Below are 19,872 nucleotides of genomic sequence, written 5' to 3'. Positions count from 1 at the left end.
TTCTCAGAGCTAAGTTTTTACCAACATAAAGATGCATAAAAGCAAGGCCGTGATTGTGTGTTTTGTTCCTTAAGTGGAAGCAGGAAGGAGACAAAGGGGTTGAGGAACATGTGTATGTGTGTAAGGGAGAGAAAATCACTACTTAATAAAGAAGCCAGCGCTCCATTGTTCATCATACTCCTCAGAGAAGCCAAGGTGAGGAAACCACCCATGAGTCCATTCATGGGCAAATAGATCAAGAAAATGTGCAAGCACACAATGGATTATTATTTCACCTTAAAAAGAAGGAAGTCCTGGATTTGACACAATGGATGGACCATTTGTGAAGTGAAGAAAAGCCAGACACAGACACACCCATTGTGTGAGATATGTAACAAGCAGACAGGAGAGGGGTAAGTCTAGCTTACTTGTGAGTCAGACAGTCAACACACAGCAGACGGCATGTGTTGAGGAAAGTGCCGGATATATCCTTTATCCACCCAATACTCACTGAGCCTTGCAGCATGGTTGGTATTATGATAATAAACAATGGTATATTTATATATTAAGCAATGGGATTTTCCCCAGTGTTCAAATTGGAGAGGATCCTCCCTCCTTCCTTTTCCCTTTTTCCTTCCCCTCTCTCCTTCCCTCCCTCCCTCCCTCCTTCCCTTCTCTCCTTCCTCTCCCTCTCTCCTTCCCTCTTTCCCTCTCTCCTTCCTTCCCTTCTTCCCTCCCTCCCTCCTTCTTTCCCTCCTTTCCTCCCCCTTCCTCTTTCCTTCCCTCCCTCCTTCCTTCCCTCTTTTCCTCCCTCCCTTCCTCCTTCCTTTCCTCCCTTCCTCCTTCCCTCCTTCCCTTCTTCCTTCCTTCCCTCCCTCCTTTCCTCCCTCCCTCCCCCTTCCTTTCCTCTCTCCCTCCTTCCCTACAGCTCTTCCTTCCTCCTTACTTTTCTTACCTCCCTCCCTTCTTACCTTCCATTCTTTTTTTCTTCCTTCTGCTTTCATTCCTTTTCCTCCACTCTGTATAACCCAGACCGCTCTGGAACTCATTATGTAGCCCGGGCTGCCCTAAAAGTCATGATCTTCCTGCTTCAGTCCCCTGATGCTTGCATTACAAGTAGTGTCTGCCTGAGAGAGTCCTTGAAGTTGGTTGTCATATAAGTGAGAGAAATTACCAATCGGAACATGACTAGGTGAAGCTGGACGTCTGGCTGAGGATGCTTCTGTGGCTTTGGTAGATTAATGATGGCTGTTCATCCTTTGACATTCTTCTCATTGAGAAGTAGGACCTGTTTCTCTACTCTTCGGATCTGGGCTGTGACAACTTTAACTAAGAGACCATGACCGAAGAGATTGGGAGGCTATAGAGTAAGATACAAAAAAAATCAATCCACGTTATTGCTGGCCAGGCACTGGCCTGTTCTCATTTCCTGGAGACTCTCTGACCTGGAGCTCCGAAACCTCTCCACCGAGCTCGCTAAGTTCTCACTGGCAGGTCGATAACACGACAGCCCCACGCTTCCAAATTCCCACGGCTTTTTGGGGTGCATTTCTTGCAAACCCACGCTTTGCCGCTGTACCTTTCTCCCTGGAACCCAGTTGAGTCACAGTGTGAAGGAAAACATCACACTAACTTAGTTCAGAATCAACAAGTAACTCAATCGTTGGGCACAGCAATCAGCATCCTAATTTTGTAAGCTATACTAAATTTAACTCGTCCGGTGGTGATGGCAGATCCGCCATCTAAACCAGGGACCTCTTGTTAGCTACATATTGTCCACCAACCTCTCCCTGTGGGAACTTAGCGAGCTGGGTGGAGAGATTTTGGAGCTCTGGGTCAGACAATCTCCAGAAGAGGAGAACAGGCCAGTGCCTTGACAGCGATAGCGTGTTGTTGTTGTTTTTTTTTTTTTTTTTTTTTTTTTTTTTTTTTTTTAATATTTCACACTACAGGAGGCCTTGGGAGGAAACAGGCAGCTTGCACCTTAGTCTCTTGCAGCTTTGAAATTCTCAGGCAGACATTTTAGTAACCTGTTGTAGGGAGCATGAGGAACGCCAGAAAAGACCCAGAGAAGAGGAAAGTCCCACTGAATCTAGCCCATTAGCTGATTCTGTTAAGAAGCAAGTGTAGGAACAAAACCACCGGATGGATGCTATCAAATAGTCCTGACAACAACTGCATAATTAATTCTCTGGCTCAACAAATGGCTAAACTAGAAAGGGAAAGCAAGCCTCCTAAGAGTTGCATGGGAATACCTTTCTTTTTCTATTTGTGCATTCCGTGTCTCAAGGTCATTAAGAAAAATCTATTAGGGTCCTATTCCACAATGCTTCCTGCCTTTTCTTCTGTCAAAGAAGCTGAGTCATTTCTGCTTCTAGTTGTGTGGGTGGGAAAGGTAGGGGCTTGTTTGGGCAAAGACAATATCAATCCACATCACGATTTTCAATTGGTACTCCAAGCTTCCAAGCATCCGAATTCCCATTATCTAGAAGAAAGGAGACACGCAGAAATCTTTAGCACTTTAATGGCTTGCCTCTTATCTTTATTAAATCAAACATCGTTTTTGTCTTAACTTTAGAATTTTCTCTCTGTTCGGAACTGTATACTTCCTGTTTAGCTGTCATGCTGGTTGGATGCATGCCCACTCATCACCATAAATGACGTGGAGGGAACCCTCCTTTTCTGGGCTAATGGTTGTATTTACTTTTTTTTTTTTTTTTAAATTAAGATGTAGCCAAGCCTTTTGGCAGATTGTTATCAGAAAGAACAGCGTAGCATCAATTATGCTAAGACAGAAATCATTATATTTAGCAGTCATTGTCTAGGTTTTAAATGGACTTTATTAAATAACCCAAGATAAAAACTTAGTTCGTTCAACCACTTGGTACATTTGCTGATAAGTCATCCTGGCAGAAGCCTGATGATGTAATTCTGCTTGGAGAGAAATTCTCAACAGGATTCATGGCAAAGTTCTTTTGTGGTCAGTGTGAGCAGTTGATAAAAGCAGTGTTCAGGGACTCTAGTGGGCATGTAAAATTTCATTCTGTATATTTATGGTACCAAATTTTATGCTTTTCAAATAGATAGCCACATTCCAAACAGGTTTATACATTATTTATTGTTCATTGAAAAACATCTTTCCATTGGGAGTTGTAGCCCAGTGGTAGAGTGCTTCACCAGCATAGATAAGGTCCTGGGTTCAATCCCTGGTAGCAGCTAATACAAAAGAATAATATTCTGCAATCATCGAGTTGACTGAGTATCTTTGCTTGTTTTCTGTTGCTGTGAAGAGACACCATAACCACTGCAACTCTTATAAAGGAAAACATTTAATTGGGGCTGGCTTACAGTTTCTGAGGTGTAGTCTATTATCTTCATGGTGGGAAACATGTTGACACACAGGCAGATGTGGTGCTGGAGAAGTAGCTGAGAGTTCTATATTCAAATCCCCAGGCAACAGGAAAAGACAGTAACATATTTTCTCCAACAAGGCCTTGCCTGCCTACTCCAACAAGGTCACACCTCCTAATAGTGCCTCCTCTCCCTATGGACCTATGGGGGCCACTTTTATTCAAACCACCACAGTGAGTATTGGAAGACATCAGAACATTTTGGCTCATTACCCTGTACTAGCATAGGCTGTTCCTATATCACTCCTCTTGAATAAGAATCTAAGGTTTGGCTGCTACATTATTATTTTTTTTTTCATAAAATAACTCAGTTTCCTTTATGGCTGGTATCTGATTTTGAAAGTTAGCTTCTCTGTTGCTGTGATAAAACTGACCAAAAATTACTGAGAAAGGAAAGAATTTATTTCATCTTACATTTCCAAGTGATAGCCCCTGACTGGGGGAAGCCAAAGCAGAAACCCAAAGGCAGGAACTGAAGCAGAGATCATGAAGGAGTGCTACCTACTGGGTTGCTCCCCGTGGATTACTCAGTTTATTTTCTTTTACAACCCAACAGGTCAGGGGTGGCTCCGCCCACAGTGGGCTGGGCCCTCCCACATCAACCATCAGTTAAGACCACGCCCCACAGTCATGCCCATAGGCCAATGATATGATGGAGGCAATTCTTCAGACAAGGTTCTCTTCTCCTCTGTGATTGGTTGACAAAAAAAAACTAACCACCACATGGAAACCTACGATTTCTGTCTAACGAGAGATACGTGATGTCAGCGCATACTCAGTAGACATTTAGTTATCAAAATGTGCTACTCAGGAAACTCAAGATTAGGTGTTACTTAGTGCTTGTGAGGGTCTTAAGGACGTCTAATTGTTCAATTTCTGTCCGGCATTTAATTGTATCACTAGGAAACCAATAACTGGGACGTATTCTCTCCTGCAATCTATGTTAATACCAGAAATGGTACTTGATACTTCAGTATCATATGCAGAGCAACATGGGAAAACCTACTAATTTATTTGATATTTGATATCAAGTCTCATTTGACAAATTCCTGCTTGAATGAATTCCAGAAATTTTTTTGTGGGTACATATTGTCTTAGAATTTTTATTGCTGTGATGAAACACTGTCTTAGTTAAGGTTTACTGCTGTGAACAGACACCATGACCAAAGCAACTCTTTAAAAGGACAACATTTAATTGAGGCTGGCTTACAGGTTCTGAGATTCAGTCCATTAACATCAAGGTGTGAGCATGGCAGCATCCAGGCAGGCATGGTGCAGGAGGAGCTGAGAGTTCTACATCTTCACCTGAAGGCTGCTAAGAGAAGACTGGCTCCCACATGGTTAGGAGGAGGGTCTCATTGCCCACCAGCACAGGCCCACATTTCCTCTAATAAGGCCACACCTCCAAATAGTGCCACTCCCTGGGCCAAGCATATTCAAACCACCACAAACACCATGACCAAAAGTAAGTTCAAGAGAAAAGGGTTTATTTGGCTTACACTTCCAAATTGTAGTCCATCATTGAAGGCAGCCAGGACAGAAACTCAGCCAGGATAGGAACTCAAAGAAGGAAGAAAACTGGAGGCAGGAGTGGATACAGTTCATGGAGGGGGCTGCTTACCGGATTGTTCTCCATGGGGTTGCTCATCCTGCTTTCATGTAGAACCCAAGATCGTCAGTCCAGGGATGGCCCCACCCACAATGGGTCCAGACATATCAGTCACTAATTAGGAAAAAGCTCTACAGGCTTTGCCTACAGCCCAAACTTCCAAAGGCATTTTCTCAGTTGGGGTTCCCTCCCCTCAGATGACCCTAGCCTGTGTCAAGTTGACATAAAATTAGACAGCACATATACATCCATATCATTTGAGAGATGAGATCTACCACTAAACTACAAATGTTAGTTTTCTTTTAAAAATTAACATTTTTATATGTAAAGAGTGTTTCACCTGTGTGTATGTATGTACCACATTTGAGTTTGTTGTACACAGAGGTTAGAAGAGTGTGTCAGATACCCTGAAACTGGACTGACAGAGTTATGAACTGCATGAGGGTGCTGATAATTGAACCTGAGTTTGCAGGGTCCTTGACACATCGATGATTTGATAGCACTTCCATGAAGTATTTGTAATGGGAGGTGGTGCCCGCAGCAATGGGGAGAGAGATGTACATTTTCCTCTGCCAAATTCTGTTTGTATCATTTCTGGGATGGGTGGTACGAGAAACAGAGACTGTATGGGATTCTATGCTATATGTCAAGAAAATAATTGGTTATATAGTAAGAAATATTTTCTTCCCTGCCTTAGGCCATTTGTATTCTCAGATGAAAGATACACACAGCCTTATATTTTAAGATAGCCTTAGGCAGCACAGTAGCTGGGCACCTGCTACCCTCCATGCTATTAGAATCTGCTATCCTTTCGATAACCTCAAGTTATCACTTACTAGTTACTACATTCCATCTGGGCTGCTCTTAACCCAGTTGGGCAGCCAGCCTTCTGGGCCACGTTCTCCTGGCCCTTAGCCCTTGTCAGCTCACCTTTTCCCTCCTGCACGTTCTTCTTCCATGGTAGCTTCCCTTCCTGTCTTTTCCCTCCTTGTGGTCTTCTTTTTTTTTCCCAAGCTGGATATCCTCATCCCTACCTATGTCTCATCTGCCCAGCTATTGGCCGTTGGCATCTTTATTCACCAATCAGAATTAACATGGGAGTAGGTTGCCAAGGGCTACAGGCAGACTCCAGGTCTTGGAGGCTCATACTTAGCATTACAGCAGATGGTAAAAGACAAAACCTCAACAGGGTTGTGGCTCAGGCACTGCACTTTTGACAGTCCCTTTACATTCTTGTCCTTCATGCACTTTACACTTCTCCAGTCTCCAATCTCCCCGCTCTTGCTCCCTGCCTTCCTAAACTGTTACATTTTTAGTTTTCTTCAGTCTGTGACACTTTCTAGTTCTTCTTGGTCCCTCTCAACCTTGACACTCTTAAAACTTTTGTCATGTGCTCAGCAGAATTTTTTTTTCTCAACTTGAATTTGTGTGATGTTTTTTTGCTGTAATGATCGAGGTTACAAATTTTGGCAGCAATGTTTTGGAGGAGAGAAGACGTTCTTATTACATCAAAGCTGGTGATAACCTGTAGAACTTTTTGTTGTCATCTTGAGACAAAGTCTCTCTGCGTAGCCCAGGATAGCCCCTGGAATTCATGATTCTCCTGTCCTTATTTCTCAGAGTGCCAGGCTCATAGCAGGCTTCTGAGACTACAGTGTGCCTCTTTCAGACTTTTACTGGCGATCTTTAACCTTGGTTACTTGTTTAAGGTGGTAATTTGCCCTCTTGTTGAGTTTTTCTCTGCACTTCCGTTCCTACCTTTTAACATGTCTTCTTTTATGTTAAAAGTGTGTGTGTGTGTGTGTTTTTTTTATTATTTATTTAAGAATTTAGTAGGGCCAGGAATGGTAGCACTCACCTGTAATTTCGGCTACAGGGGAGGCTGAAGCAGGATGATAACAAGTTCTAGGCCAATGTAAACAACTCAGTGAGCTCCTGTCTCAAAACAAATGAGAAAAATAAAAAATAAAAAAAGAGGCCTGGGACTATAGCTCAGTGGTAGGGTGCTTTCCTGGTATCTGTGAGGATATAGGTTCAATCCCCAGTACTGAAAACAGCAAAGTGTAAAAGTATCTTTTATTCAGCAAATGTAACTGTCATCTTGGAGGTTTACTGTCTCAGTGTGCTAACCCAGGCTTAGTCCTGGAAGCTTCTAGGCTCCATAAAATCTTATCTAGGCCTAAAATGTTTTTGCCTTTGAGATTTATTGCTGAATAGACTTATTTTTTTCTAGCTCTTTCTGAACTTTGACTGTCTGGCTCAACTCAGCTGTATTGGCTCAAACATCTCTTCAAGCTGACTGATTCAAATTGGCTTCTCTTTCAGCCTCTGACTTGTTGCTGAGCTTGGCCTCAACCTAACTCTGACAATCTGTTTTAATCTTCTGTCTCCTTCTTGTTCTTTGGCTCATTCTGTATTCACCTGTGTCTAGCTTGTTCTCTCTCTGCAAACTGTCCCAGTAAAACTGTCTTCTCTCCTTTTGCACTGCCCCCAAGTAGCCCCCTTTCCTCTCTCCTCTTGTGAAGGTTGGGCATATCCAATTCTGTCAAATCTTTCTCTGATTCATCACTTTGTCTGCCACTCAATTAGATGTCACTTTTAAACATGGTGCTTCCATTTACAAACTGACATTACTTTTATTGTTTGGGATTAAAGGCATATCTATATTCCAGCCAGAGGGACTAAAGGCTGAGACACACCACAACTAGAAACAGTTTTTTTTTTTTTTTCAGTAAATAAAAAAATTTTTCTTTTCTTTCCTTTCTCTTGAGGTTCACAGTGTGATCAAATATCTGACAAAATAGGAAGATTTCTTCCTCTGAGTTAAAGGTTTAATTCTCCTCTTCCTATAATTGTGTATTTTCTGTTTGCTTCTGTTTTTCCTCCTGGCCCTTGCTACTAAGATAATGATTCTGAGACTCAAACCTATTTACAAATACCTAAGTTGTTAGCTTCAGCTGTTTCTTGACACATTAGCTCATAAGTTAATTACCCCATTATTTTATTCTAAGTTCTGCCATGTGTCAGATTACCTGGTCCTCAGATTCATTCTAGGGCCCACCTGTCTCTATCTCAGCATCTCTCTCCCTCTCCTTCTCCCTCTCTCCCTCTCTCCCTCTCTCCCTCTCTCCCTCTCTCCCTCTCTCCCTCTCTCCCTCTCTCCCTCTCTCCCTCTCTCCCTCTCTCCCTCTCTCCCTCTCTCCCTCTCTCCCTCTCTCCCTCTCTCCCTCTCTCCCTCTCTCCCTCTGCTCCCCCCCTTTCTCTCTCTCTCTCTTTGCTGGATGTCCCACCTTTTGATTTCCTTCCTAAGCTCATTGGCCAATCAGCTTTTTGTTTTGTTTTGTTTTGTTTTTCAAGACAGGGTTTCTCTGTGTAGCCCTGGCTGTCCTGGAACTCACTCTGTAGACCAGGCTAGCCTCGAACTCAGAAATCCGCCTGCCTCTGCCTCCCAAGTGCTGGGATTAAAGGCATGTGCCACCACTGCTCGGCCAGCCAATCAGCTTTTTATTGACAGGTGAATGTTTTTACACAGTGCACAGTATAGATTTATCTCTATACAAAGACTTATTTGGATGATCACAGAAATTGTTGTTGATGAGTGTCCATCTTTTTTTTTTTTTTAAAGAACAATGATTCTAGAGCTAAAGAATGAGGGAATCACTGTGTAGCTCAAGAACAAGAGAGGCAGTGGCAATTGGGTGATTCACTAGTGATATTTTGACTGCCATTAGAACAATAGAATTGATCATACATGGTTGTGTGGTGTACTGGAAAGAACATGAAATCAGAGGGACTTGGTTAAATTTAGGTTTTACTCTGTATTGGCTTTGAGACTTTGGATGACACAATTGACTTTCCTGATTCTATAGACCACAAGTATTTGAAATGCTAAAAAGAATTCCTACCACTTTCATAAAAACACTGCCAGTAAAATAGCTAGTACCTGCATAGAAACCCTGAAGTATGTTAGCACTGTAAATTGCACATACAATTGGAAGACTTTGAGGAAGAAGATTTAGAACTGTTCACTGATGTGTTTATAGATATTTTATCCTCAATTAGAGGTACTGGTAGAGATATTCTTTTTGTATTGTCAAAAAAAATTTTAGCACATACATTCTTTTTGTTATGTGTCATCTAATTAATTTAAAAAGTAATCAATGAGTTTATTAATTGATTTATTTTATAAGGTAATTTGTGCAAGTATGTGTAGTTTACTAGGAATTGAAGTCAGGGCTTAAACTGATAGAGTAACTTTCAACCAGCTTATTATGTGTCAGGCTCTCATGGAGTTTTTGTGTTAAGATTCAATAATCCATTACTCTTTCACTTAGATAACTTAGCTCTTCGGTTCTCAACTTGTTGCTCTCCAACAACCCTTTCACAGGGGTAGTGTAAGACCATCAGAAAATCAAGATGTTTACATTATGATTTATAATAGTAGCAAAATTAGTTATTGAGAAGCAACAAAAATAATTTTATGATTGGGGGACACCATTTGAGGAACTATATTAAAAGGTTAAAGCTTTTGGAAGGTTGAGAACTACTTAGATTCTTTAAAGCACTCTCTCTTTTATTCTTTTAAATCTAGGAGAGTTTGTCTCTTTTGCCCACAGCAAACATGGCAGAGAAAGCTTCAGCCTGACCTCTTTCGCCCTCAACAAAGATGGCTACAGCACTTCCTGCTCTTGCCTTCAACAAAGATGGTCACAATACTTCCTGTCTAGGACTTTTGCCCTCAACAATGATGGTGCTTATGGTACAGGTTTCCTATCAGTTTGGATTCCGGTTGTAGTTTTATTTATTTATTTATTTCTTAGCGATACGTGGTCTCAGACGTAAGTAACATGACTCCATCTTCTCTCGCAATCCCCGCGCCGTGGCGACATCGCCCCTGCGCGGCTCCCGCGGGGCTGGGCCAGGGTTCGGGTGGCGGTGCAGGGAGGTCGGTTTCCTGAAGACAGTCTGCGGGTTCATTCACCGCGAAAATCGCCGGTAGCTCTTCCTGTTTGTGCCACAAGCACGGCTTTCAGCTGCCGAGGCAGGGAACTTTTTACAAGTTCCAAATGGAAACACGCTGCCTAAATATGGTCACACACGCTCTTCTCACCTGCCACCTCCCGACTTTGCAGAGGGTTGTGCGCAATGCTGGGATCGGATGTCCCGCTAGTGTGGGCTGAGGGTGTCGGAAGCCCCGCCCGCCACCCGTGCTCCCCCTTACCTTCATTGCCACTGCCAGCCACCTCTCAGCACACTAGCGACCTGAGCTCATTAAATGTCCCATGCATGTCTGCTCACGGCCGCGCTGCGACCCACGTTCCCAGTTCTTGTGAGGCTTATCATAAAAGGCACACAGATACTTACTTTCTCGTAGAGACCTTTTCTGTTTGTAAGAAAGATCCTTAAACTCCTTTTCTCCAGGTTGTTTTCCATTGCTGGTCAAGGTCTATAAATGTCGCTGGTCCTTTTAGTAGTTTCGGCATTGTGAGTGTTGGACTAACTCTGGCAAAGCAATATTGAAGTCCACACTATTCTCTAGTATTTACTTTTATATAATAATATAAATACATAGATGAATACATCTATAATCCTTACGGGCTGCATTTTAAGTAAAGGATCAGATCTGTTTTCTGTCTGATCTCTTACTGCACAAGGAATTGAAATAGGTCCCCATTATCGTGAAAAGCAGAGATAGAAACAGATCCATATTTAGTGCTGTTCATTGTCCTGGGAAGTGTTTGAAATATACCTGGTTTGGCCTAACAGCCACTTAGGAAACACCATGGCTCTTCTCTTAAGATAGAAAGACCTGACTGATTTGGGGGTACTTATTAGTGACTTTGTAGCAATACTGTCTTCAGGGGTCTATCAGCATTCCTGAAATCTCGGCGTTGATTTTGCCTCTGTCCAGGGAGAAATGGATGCCAGAGACAAGCAAGTACTTCGCTCACTGCGTCTGGAGCTGGGTGCTGAGGTACTGGTAGAAGGACTGGTTCTTCAGTACCTTTACCAGGAAGGAATTTTGACAGAAAACCACATTCAAGAAATTAAAGCTCAAACCACAGGCCTCCGCAAGACGATGCTGTTGCTGGACATTCTGCCTTCCAGGGGCCCCAGAGCCTTTGACACCTTCCTAGATTCCCTCCAGGAATTTCCCTGGGTAAGAGAGAAGCTGGAGAAGGCAAGAGAGGAAGCCACAGCTGAGCTGCCTACAGGTAGGCCTCAGAGAGATCACTTCAAAAGCAGCTCTGGGATTGTCCCAACCATGTTCAGTGGATTGGAAGTTGGTATTTTAGGAGGGGCAGGGGGCATGAACATGGGCAACAGTTTGGACCGAGAAGACATGGCATTGGAGGGTCAAGATGAGGAGGTGGTGTGAGGAGACTCAAGGGAGGAAGGGAAAAGGAAGCACGAGGCTGGGTTCAGGAGGGAGCTCAGACTACACTTTAGACATGCTTCCAGGGAAACTTGGCAAGTCACTTGGGAGGCATGTTCTCATCAGAGCCAGGTCAATCTGAGCCCTTTGGCAGCAGGAAACGTTTGGAGAGCGCAGATGGGAATGCAGGCTTTGGCCTACTGATAACTGATTTGTGGGGTGCCAAGCGGCCAGCTGGAGGAGGTCAGATCATAGGAGACAGCCTCTAGGAAGGCATGCCCTGCACCTGTCCCCTGCAGCCAGCCTCTGAGGCCAAAGAGATTATTTTGGAGCCTGCTTTAGTTTGTTTTTTTAAAGGCTGTTGGTGTAAAGTGGCCCTTTTAAAATTCAGCTTTGTGCAGACACCGGAGGAGTTTTATTTTGCAAGGGTGGTCATTTGGGGGAGAATCTGATTTTGATTTTCCAGGGGAACTGGAAGATGTGATCAGAAAAGAAACAGCTTGGTGCTTGTGAGAGGTATAAAGTGCCATTCATTCTCTTCAATCCTCTCATACATACTACGTTTTACAAAGATGAGTGGCTGACCTGGAAAGGTTAATTATTTTTGTTTAATAATATAATGGAAAGTTGACCAGGCCAACTGATCCAAACCAAATCAGTAGATTTCCAGAGTTAAAAATTTAACATTTCGCCGGGCAGTGGTGGTGCAGGCCTTTAATCCTAGCACTTGGGAGGCAGAGGCAGGCGGATTTCTGAGTTCGAGGCCAGCCTGGTCTACAGAGTGAGTTCCAGGACAGCCAGGGCTACACAGAGAAACCCTGTCCCGAAACAAAACAAAACAAAACAAAACAAAACAAAACAAAACAAAACAACAAACAAAAAAAGAATTTAACTTTTTCTGGGTTGTTGATATAGATATGGGACCAAGTTAGTGGTCTCCAGAATTTATTGTTACTGTCTTTTTAAAAAAATGACTGTAACAGACCCAGGGGTTGGTGGTTGTAGTAGTACCCACCTTTTTAAAGGCAAGGCAAGTGGATCTCTGTGAGTCTAGGCTGGTTGACAGAGTGAGTTCTGGGATAGCCAGAGCTACATATCGAAACCCTTTCTCAGCTCTCAACTTCCAAATGACTGTAACTGGTTAAAAAAATCAAATGCTACCAGTAAATTACCTTTTTAAGTAATTTAAACATAAGACTATGGGTCTTATATTTTGAATGTTTTTGAGAACACGTATATTATCATAATTAATTCTTTTTGAAAAAAAATTAATGACATATATCTGAATATTTGACCAGAATGGGATAGCCAGTTAATTTAGAAAGACCTGGTAAACATTCAGTGAAAAAAAAATCTAAAAATATCTTTCTTCCTACTAGCTTGTCCAAATTACACGTCTTTTTGAAACCAAGAGAATGCTGGCCTTTGAGGATGTCTCTAGCATTTTCAGCTTGGGTTTTCCTTAGAAAATTACATATTCCATGTGTCTGAACAAAAGCAGGGCCAAATATCCCTGACATTTCTACCACATTGTTACAAGCAGAATATATCCCATAGAGTTGGGGATGTAACATCAGTCCCATAGAGTTGTGCCTTTCTGGTATTCATGTAGAAGGTTCTCCTGACTGCATGCAATTGGAGATGACAAAAGACCAGAAAGCTTTGCACTCTCAACATGTTTAGTTTAATTAGGTGATTATTTGGGTTATATAAATATTGTCATGAATTGTCGTAGACATGTGACCCTCATTCTCACTTCTTCAGGTTCATTCAGAGAGCAAGAGAGAATTAAGATGATCCTGAAGAAATATAATATAATATAATATATATTATATTATATAATATATTACATTATAATATAATTATAATATATAATATATACTCATATTATATATTAAATATATCATAAATATATAAAAATATAAAAATATATAAATATATCATACATATAATATAAATATTGCTATAAAAGTTAAAGAGAAGCCAAGGGGAGAGATGCTTTTACATCTAGCTATTGATTTTATATATATGAGTGTTTTATCTGCGTGTATGTATGGGCACTGCCAGTGCCTGGTGCACGTGGAGGTTAGAGGGGAGAGTCTGGAGCCTTGGAAGTGGAGGTGTAGATGGTCATCAGCTGCCACACAAAAAGAAAGGAAACCAGGTGGTCTGTAAGAGCAGCCAGTGCTCCTAACCAGTGAGCCCTCTCTCCAGCCCCAAAAAGCGGCTTTAAAAAGGAAGTTAAAAAAAAAAAAGAACATATCTGTTTATATGACTAGAAAAGTAGGTTCTCCCCAAGACTTGTTAACTCCGTGGAAGGGGTAAATGGAAAGCTGGCTTGCCTCACAACACAAGTGAGTGTTGTGAATGGTTTGTTTGTTTGTTTGTTTGTTTTCTATAACTAACTCTGCTAGTGAAAAAAATTCCAACCTGGGGCTTTGATTTATCGATTTCTTGGTGACATAAACCCACTGTAAAGTATGACTGTAGTTACATATTGACTACTTAAAATAATAGTGAAAATACAAGTAAAGTAGAGACCAATGATAAAGTCAACACCTTTCTCATGCTCACTTTAAGAAGAGCGATGTTCTGTGCAGGGGTGCAGGGGTGCAGGGGTGCAGGGGTGCAGGGGTGCAGGGGTGCAGGGGTGCAGGGGTGCAGGGGTGCAGGGGTGCAGGGGTGCAGGGGTGCAGAGTTAGTGCTCCCTTTGGCTGGTGCTTGCAGATGTGTGTGTTCTCTGTCTACTACCAGGCTCCTCGCTGTGATGGTCATGGATTCTAATCCTCTAGAACTGTAAGCGAGGCCCCAATAAACTCTTTCTTTATAAGGAAAAAAGAAGTGAGATTTCAATGGCCTTTGAGAACCCTGTCATTTCTAATTCTTACTAATAAGCCCTGAATTCAAGGTTTGTCAGTCATTGTCTTCTTCATTGGTAGTTTTCTAGCTTACAAAAGTCTCTTTAAAAGTCCTTGTTGATTATTGAAAATCTATTGTGCCATAGGGTCTAGTAGTAAATGTGTATATCTATAAATTATATATAATTTATTATATCATATACCATATATTATAACATTACACAAACACACATAGTTTTGGGGAGGTGAAGATAGAAGTTATATACTTTAAAGAAGTAGATGCCTAATTGCTTTCTGTCATTTAAGGCCTTAAGTATTTTTAAGTGTCTAATTTCATGAAAACACGATTTTGAAATTAGGTTGAGGTTTAGTGAATTGGAAGCTTATGTGGGTGTTGGGTTCTTTTTCTAGGGGGCGGAGGGGATGAAGGGAGGCTTAAAGCCACGGACCATCATCAGAGCTGAAATGCCTTCCAACTTAACGTCTCTGGAAAAAAAAGCAAACAAACCCAGAGTCCTATTTTCTGGGACCTCCGTGTTCCTCTAATGCAGTGTCAGACAGTGTAGAACACTTGTATTTCTGTAAGGGTATCTTGGATTTTGTGACCCAGGCTTAGGGAGAACAGGGTGTTTGTGAGGTGTGCACACAGTAACCTTTTCTTGCTTTTTGCTTATGTTGGTTGTGGCTGGTCGTGGACTGGTTTGGTGCCCCACCCTCGGGAAGCCTTGAGATGAAGTGAGGGGGGCCCTTCGCTTAGCCACACGGCCAATGCTTTCTCAAGAACTAACTTTATTTTCATGACAATTTTCCACTTGGTTCCTCTGGCAGGCTCTTGGTTTTCCCCTTCTTTGTGTATTAATTTCTGTGTTTCATTTCTAGATTTTTGAGCTGCCTCGGATATTTTTGTGTTTTTTATTTGCTTCTCGTGTATACCCACTGAATATAAGTGCTTTAGAGTAAAACTGAGTTGTGTCTCAGTCTCGGTGCTTCTGACTCCCATGTCTCAACCGATCCTCAGACAGAAAAGGACAAAAGCTACCCGAATCTTCTGATTATACCTCAGAATTTTTTTAGGTCTCCTAATGTCTGTTTTAAAAATCAAAGTGCAGAAGTCTGAGACGTTGAGTGGATATTTGGTTTGCGTCTTCTTTACCCCACAAGGACTCTTACCTTTTAAAGGAAGAATTCTGCTGATAAAATGACTTAATCCACCTTGGCACAGCAGAAGGGACACTTGGCAGCTCTCCGCTGTGACCAAGGTCACACACCAGACATTAGATCAGCTGGAAGTCCTCTCTGGGTTCCTGCTGGGTCACTTTAGGAGACAGGACAGCGCTGGGTGTGGTGAAGGCAGCCTGTGACTGGTGGCCTGGCTTCCCGGCCTGGTGGGCCTGTCTGAGCTGGAGCTCTCTGGTGCCCGAGTTCATCTGGCTTGGGAAAGGAGGGTTTTCTGAAGCCCTCTGTATCTGATAGGACTCAGAGTTGGGCATGGTGGAGTGGCTCATGGGCCACAGGACTCTCTGATCCAGCTTGTTTGCTCTGGCCTGGCTGTGGGGCTGCAGCTCTGCCATGATCCTTAACAGTCTTCTGGTACCCTTGCCTTTCCCCTCACCTTCCCTTTGGCTTGGGCCTTGTTTTTCTCTCCTTTACCAACAGGATTCCTGAGTTGTGTATGTGCTTAGCCACGAGCAAGAGTGAGCCACAGTTTTGCTTCTCACCTAGCATCAGATGCTTTCTTCCTCAGCCCAGTTCAGTGGCTGCCCTGAGGCTAGCCCTTGTTTCAGCCTTGCCTGACCTTCAGTGGGTCATCCCAATGGACAGGATGTCCTTGATTGCCTGGCCGTCTGCACTGGTGCAATACGCGGGGCTGGCTTGCCGGTTCCTTCTCTGCCCAGAGGCTCCAGGCCCAGTCTGTCCCTTATGAGCTGGCCTTGAGTGACCCTGCTGAGCTGCATCCGCTGCTGTCTCTCCTAAGAGGTACATTTTGACTCGGAGGTTTATGCCTGGGTGTATTTGAAGTTACTGAGCTCTCATGACAGCTGTATTACATATCGCCATAGGTTTATTGGACTGCTGCCTTGGGATTCTTCTTATAGTCTCTTCCAGTTGGGCCAAATACCAACGTCTGCCCCATGAGATAACTGTTGTGTTGATCTCAGTTTATCCAGCCTGGGCTCTATATCCAGACAGTGAGATTGTTCCCTCTGGTATTCCCAGCTTTGAGTACCATATACTTTCTAGGGACTAAGTATCATGAGTCTAACCTGAAGGGCCTCCAGATAATGGAAGGTATTCCTTCTTTCATTCTTTCCAATGTGTAGTGGGTGTTGACCATGTGTTAGCTGTCAGGTACTGGGGCTACCACAGTAAACAGAACCGTGGACATGGGGTTCACTATGTTCTCCTGGAGGAGGATCAGGGGTGGGGGCAGATAGCTGATGAATAAATTACTATAGCATGTGTGTGGTGATGAGGGTGGGCAGGTAAGCCTTAGAAAGCCTCTCTGGTGTGTTGATCTCATTCCTGGGACAGAGTAGACGGAGTTAGGTAAGAGACTTCTCTCTCAGGGATAAATTTCACACTGTACCAGCGCAGGCTCAGTGACTTAGTCAGGACCTGCTGTTTCCCCAATGGGAAACATCTGAGATCTTGTGTGATCCTTAAGATGAATGTAGATCATCTGGGACAGGGTATGAAAGAATAGTGAAGCCCATGATGAGAGATGAGAAGTCACTTCCCCTTTGCTTCCTCAGTAGTCCAGATAAGGATAGAGGTTCCATGCTTCAACCCTTGCAGGCAATGGGATCCCAACAGCGTTTAGTTATGTTTCTCCCCCCACGCCCCCCCATGTGTTTTCCTACTTTCAGAGGGTGGCAGAAACATGGGAGGAAACAAGGGTGGATTCACTACCTGTGGTTTAGAGAAGGAATTGCCTGTGTAGCTCAGACGCTGCTGCTGCTGCGCAAAGAGCTCCCGCAATTCTGCCACCCAGCTGAGCATGCTCTGTTGAAGCGAGTGTTGCTTTCCAAGCCTGTGTTGTCTCCAGCCATTTGAGCGTGTGCTTTGGCGTGGCGGGAGGACAGGAACTGGTTAAGTTTATCGGTAGCATTATGGAGTTAGTAACTTTGTATCCAAACGCCCCGTTTGCAAATTATCGCTATGCTCAGCAAGATGCTGCCAGATCCTGGTATTTGGGAGCTGGGTGGGACCCACACATCATATTCTTTTTCTCTGTGAAAACGGAGGCCTGGGAGATTAAGTCAGCTTGCTCATCATCACACAGCTAGTTGATGTAATTTATTGCTGGGCCTGGAATCCTAGCCTACCAGCTCTTGATTTAGGACCTTCTCTGCCTCACAGGTTTTTTGGCTCCCCACTGGGTCTGAAATGGAATTGTACTATGCTGTGGTGTTAATAGCCAAAAGAGGCTTTTAAACATTTGCACTAACGTATTTTTTTTTTATGTTTAAGAATAAAAACTTCAAGATTTTTGAGTCTAGTGGGTTGAGATTGTCTTAAAATATTTTATTTTTATTAACGCTAATTTTAAGCCTCTAACAGGGAGTCGTAATAGTCCAGGGCTGTATCTTATCGGAGGCTTTCCCCGGCTTCTGCAAGGCTGATGTAAGGCGAGGCAGAAGACTTTTATGAGTATTTATGGGCCTGATGAAATAATGCATCTGCTGGCAGCTAATTGCCACTCTTTCTAGGAACAGCAAGCCATGTGACAGGCCCTGCCCCAGCAGGGATCGTGCCATTTCACTTTCAAATGCATTTAATATTCTTTTTTTGAGAAAGTCTGACTGTGTCTTTTTTTCCTCCCTCCCATGTCCACATGGACCATTGAGCTGCAACCTTCACCTGATCTCGCCTTCGGTTCATTAACCGTGGCCATGTGTTGGAATTACCTGGGGGACTGAGAGAGTACTGATGTCCCAGGGCTGTTCCTGGCCACACCAGTCCATCACAGAGTTTCTGGAAGTAGACTCTAGGTAATGACATGCCCACTGACATGGGTACAAACAAGCCCAGACACACATGGCTTACCGGGGTATTTTAAAACATAGCAGGGAAAGAACCCTGAGATCAGGCCTGGTGATTTGTTGATGGCTCCTTACTTACTACCATCGCTTCACAAATGTGGGCACCCCAGAACTACACACGGCCGGATGAACTAACTGCTCTTGTTCTCAGTGGAGAGACATGGCAAGATGGTAGAGCACGGACACACAGAAGGACATTACTTCATAGGTGTTTTTAATACTTGAATTTCTTGAACACTTTCTGAAGGATTTTCCAGCCCATCAGGCCCGAGAGCAAGTGTGACTCCACCACTGACATTAAAATGTTGGGGATATACAGGCTAAGAGCACAGAAAGACAAAGATGGAGGGATTTTGCATAAGCTGGAGAAGTTGAATTTAGGCCCTGGTGGTGGTGGCACCCACTGTAAATCCCAACACTCAAGAGGCAGAGGCAGATGGATCTCTGGGTTCCAGGCCAGCCTGGTCTACAGAGTTCCAGGACAGCCAGGGCTACACAGAGAAACCCTGTGGAGTGGAAGGAGTTCAATTCAGGGCATATTTTTTTTTTCTTGTTTATTCACATTGTATGATACTTGCAACACCCCTCCCCCATTCTCTGTGCTCTGTGGATGAAGCTCTGAAGAGCTGGAGATAGAACCTGCTAGTGAGGGGTCAGCTGGATGCCACTCTCAGATACAAAGCTGGCTGGACATGGCTTGTGGGTGGAAGAGAGAGGACAGACAGGTAGCCTTGCTCATCCTGTCCACCTCTTGGGTAGCAGGCTGTATGCCTCTGATTTTATTTATTTATTTATTTATTTATTTATTTATTTATTTTTGTCATTAAAAATGAGTTTGGGGGGCTGGAGAGATGGCGCAGGGCTTAAGCGTCTTTACTGCTCTTCCAGAAGGGCCTGCCTGTGTTCCCAGCGCCCATGTATGGTGGCTCACAGCCCCTAGTTTCTGGGGCACAGATTCCGGGGATCTGGTGCCCTCTTCTGGTCTTCATGGGTGCTCTTGTGTGTGTGTGTGTGTGTGTGTGTGTGTGTGTGTGTGTGTGTGTGTGTGTGTGTGTGTGTGTATGTGTGTATGCACACATATCTGTGTCTGTAGTGCCAGCCCTGGAGAGACACAAAGATCCAGGGTTAAAGGTCATCTTCAGTGGGCTAGGGAGGTATCTGGCCTGAGCTCTGCAGAGCCCTTTATTATAAAGATGAGGCAAGGTAAACACAGGGACGTTTAATAATGTCCTTAAGGGCACACAGGTGTGTGGAACCTAATTATCAACTTGAGTGCTCCGACTTCAAAGCATGCTAATGTCTAGCCTATAAAAGCACCTTATGAAAATACACTTTTCCCTTCGCCTGATTAGCTCAAGAGTGTTCCTATGCTACAGTCCCCACTTATTCTCCCTCGCTCCTGTCAGACACAAGCCTTTTCTTCCCTGTAGTCTCGGGAGTCACTCACTCCTGATGACTCCCCTTTCCTGGTCCCCTTTGGTCCTTTGAAGAGGAGGTGGAGTCTGAAGCAAGGCCATATACTTCTCTCCTCATAGGCTCTCTGCTATCTTGAGAGCCCTAAAGACTAAAGCTTGGCTGTGACTGACGGACAGCCCAG

At 43.5% G+C, this 19,872-nt stretch overlaps 1 protein-coding gene and 1 long non-coding RNA gene across 2 annotated transcripts in view; one reads left to right on the top strand and one right to left on the bottom strand.

Annotated features, from left to right (window-relative positions):
* Positions 1 to 9,669: 9,669 nt before the first annotated feature.
* Cradd (CARD and death domain containing adaptor protein) overlaps positions 9,670 to 19,872 on the top strand; it is a 147,434-nt gene continuing 137,231 nt past the window's right edge. Inside the window, exons 1-2 of the mRNA XM_076920041.1 lie at positions 9,670 to 9,836; positions 10,910 to 11,213. Of these exons, the coding sequence (XP_076776156.1) occupies positions 10,916 to 11,213 (298 nt within the window). The 5' untranslated portion in view covers positions 9,670 to 9,836; positions 10,910 to 10,915. The remainder of the gene's footprint in view (positions 9,837 to 10,909; positions 11,214 to 19,872) is intronic.
* LOC143436101 (uncharacterized) lies at positions 9,794 to 10,519 on the bottom strand. Its single transcript, XR_013106311.1, has 2 exons — positions 10,363 to 10,519; positions 9,794 to 10,003 (listed from the first exon to the last, which is right to left on the bottom strand). It is a non-coding gene; the product is annotated as an uncharacterized LOC143436101 (long non-coding RNA).

This window comes from Arvicanthis niloticus, chromosome 22 (assembly GCF_011762505.2).
Source record: "Arvicanthis niloticus isolate mArvNil1 chromosome 22, mArvNil1.pat.X, whole genome shotgun sequence".
Taxonomy (NCBI): Eukaryota; Metazoa; Chordata; class Mammalia; order Rodentia; family Muridae; genus Arvicanthis; species Arvicanthis niloticus.
This window is presented reverse-complemented; position numbering and strand designations above follow the sequence as displayed.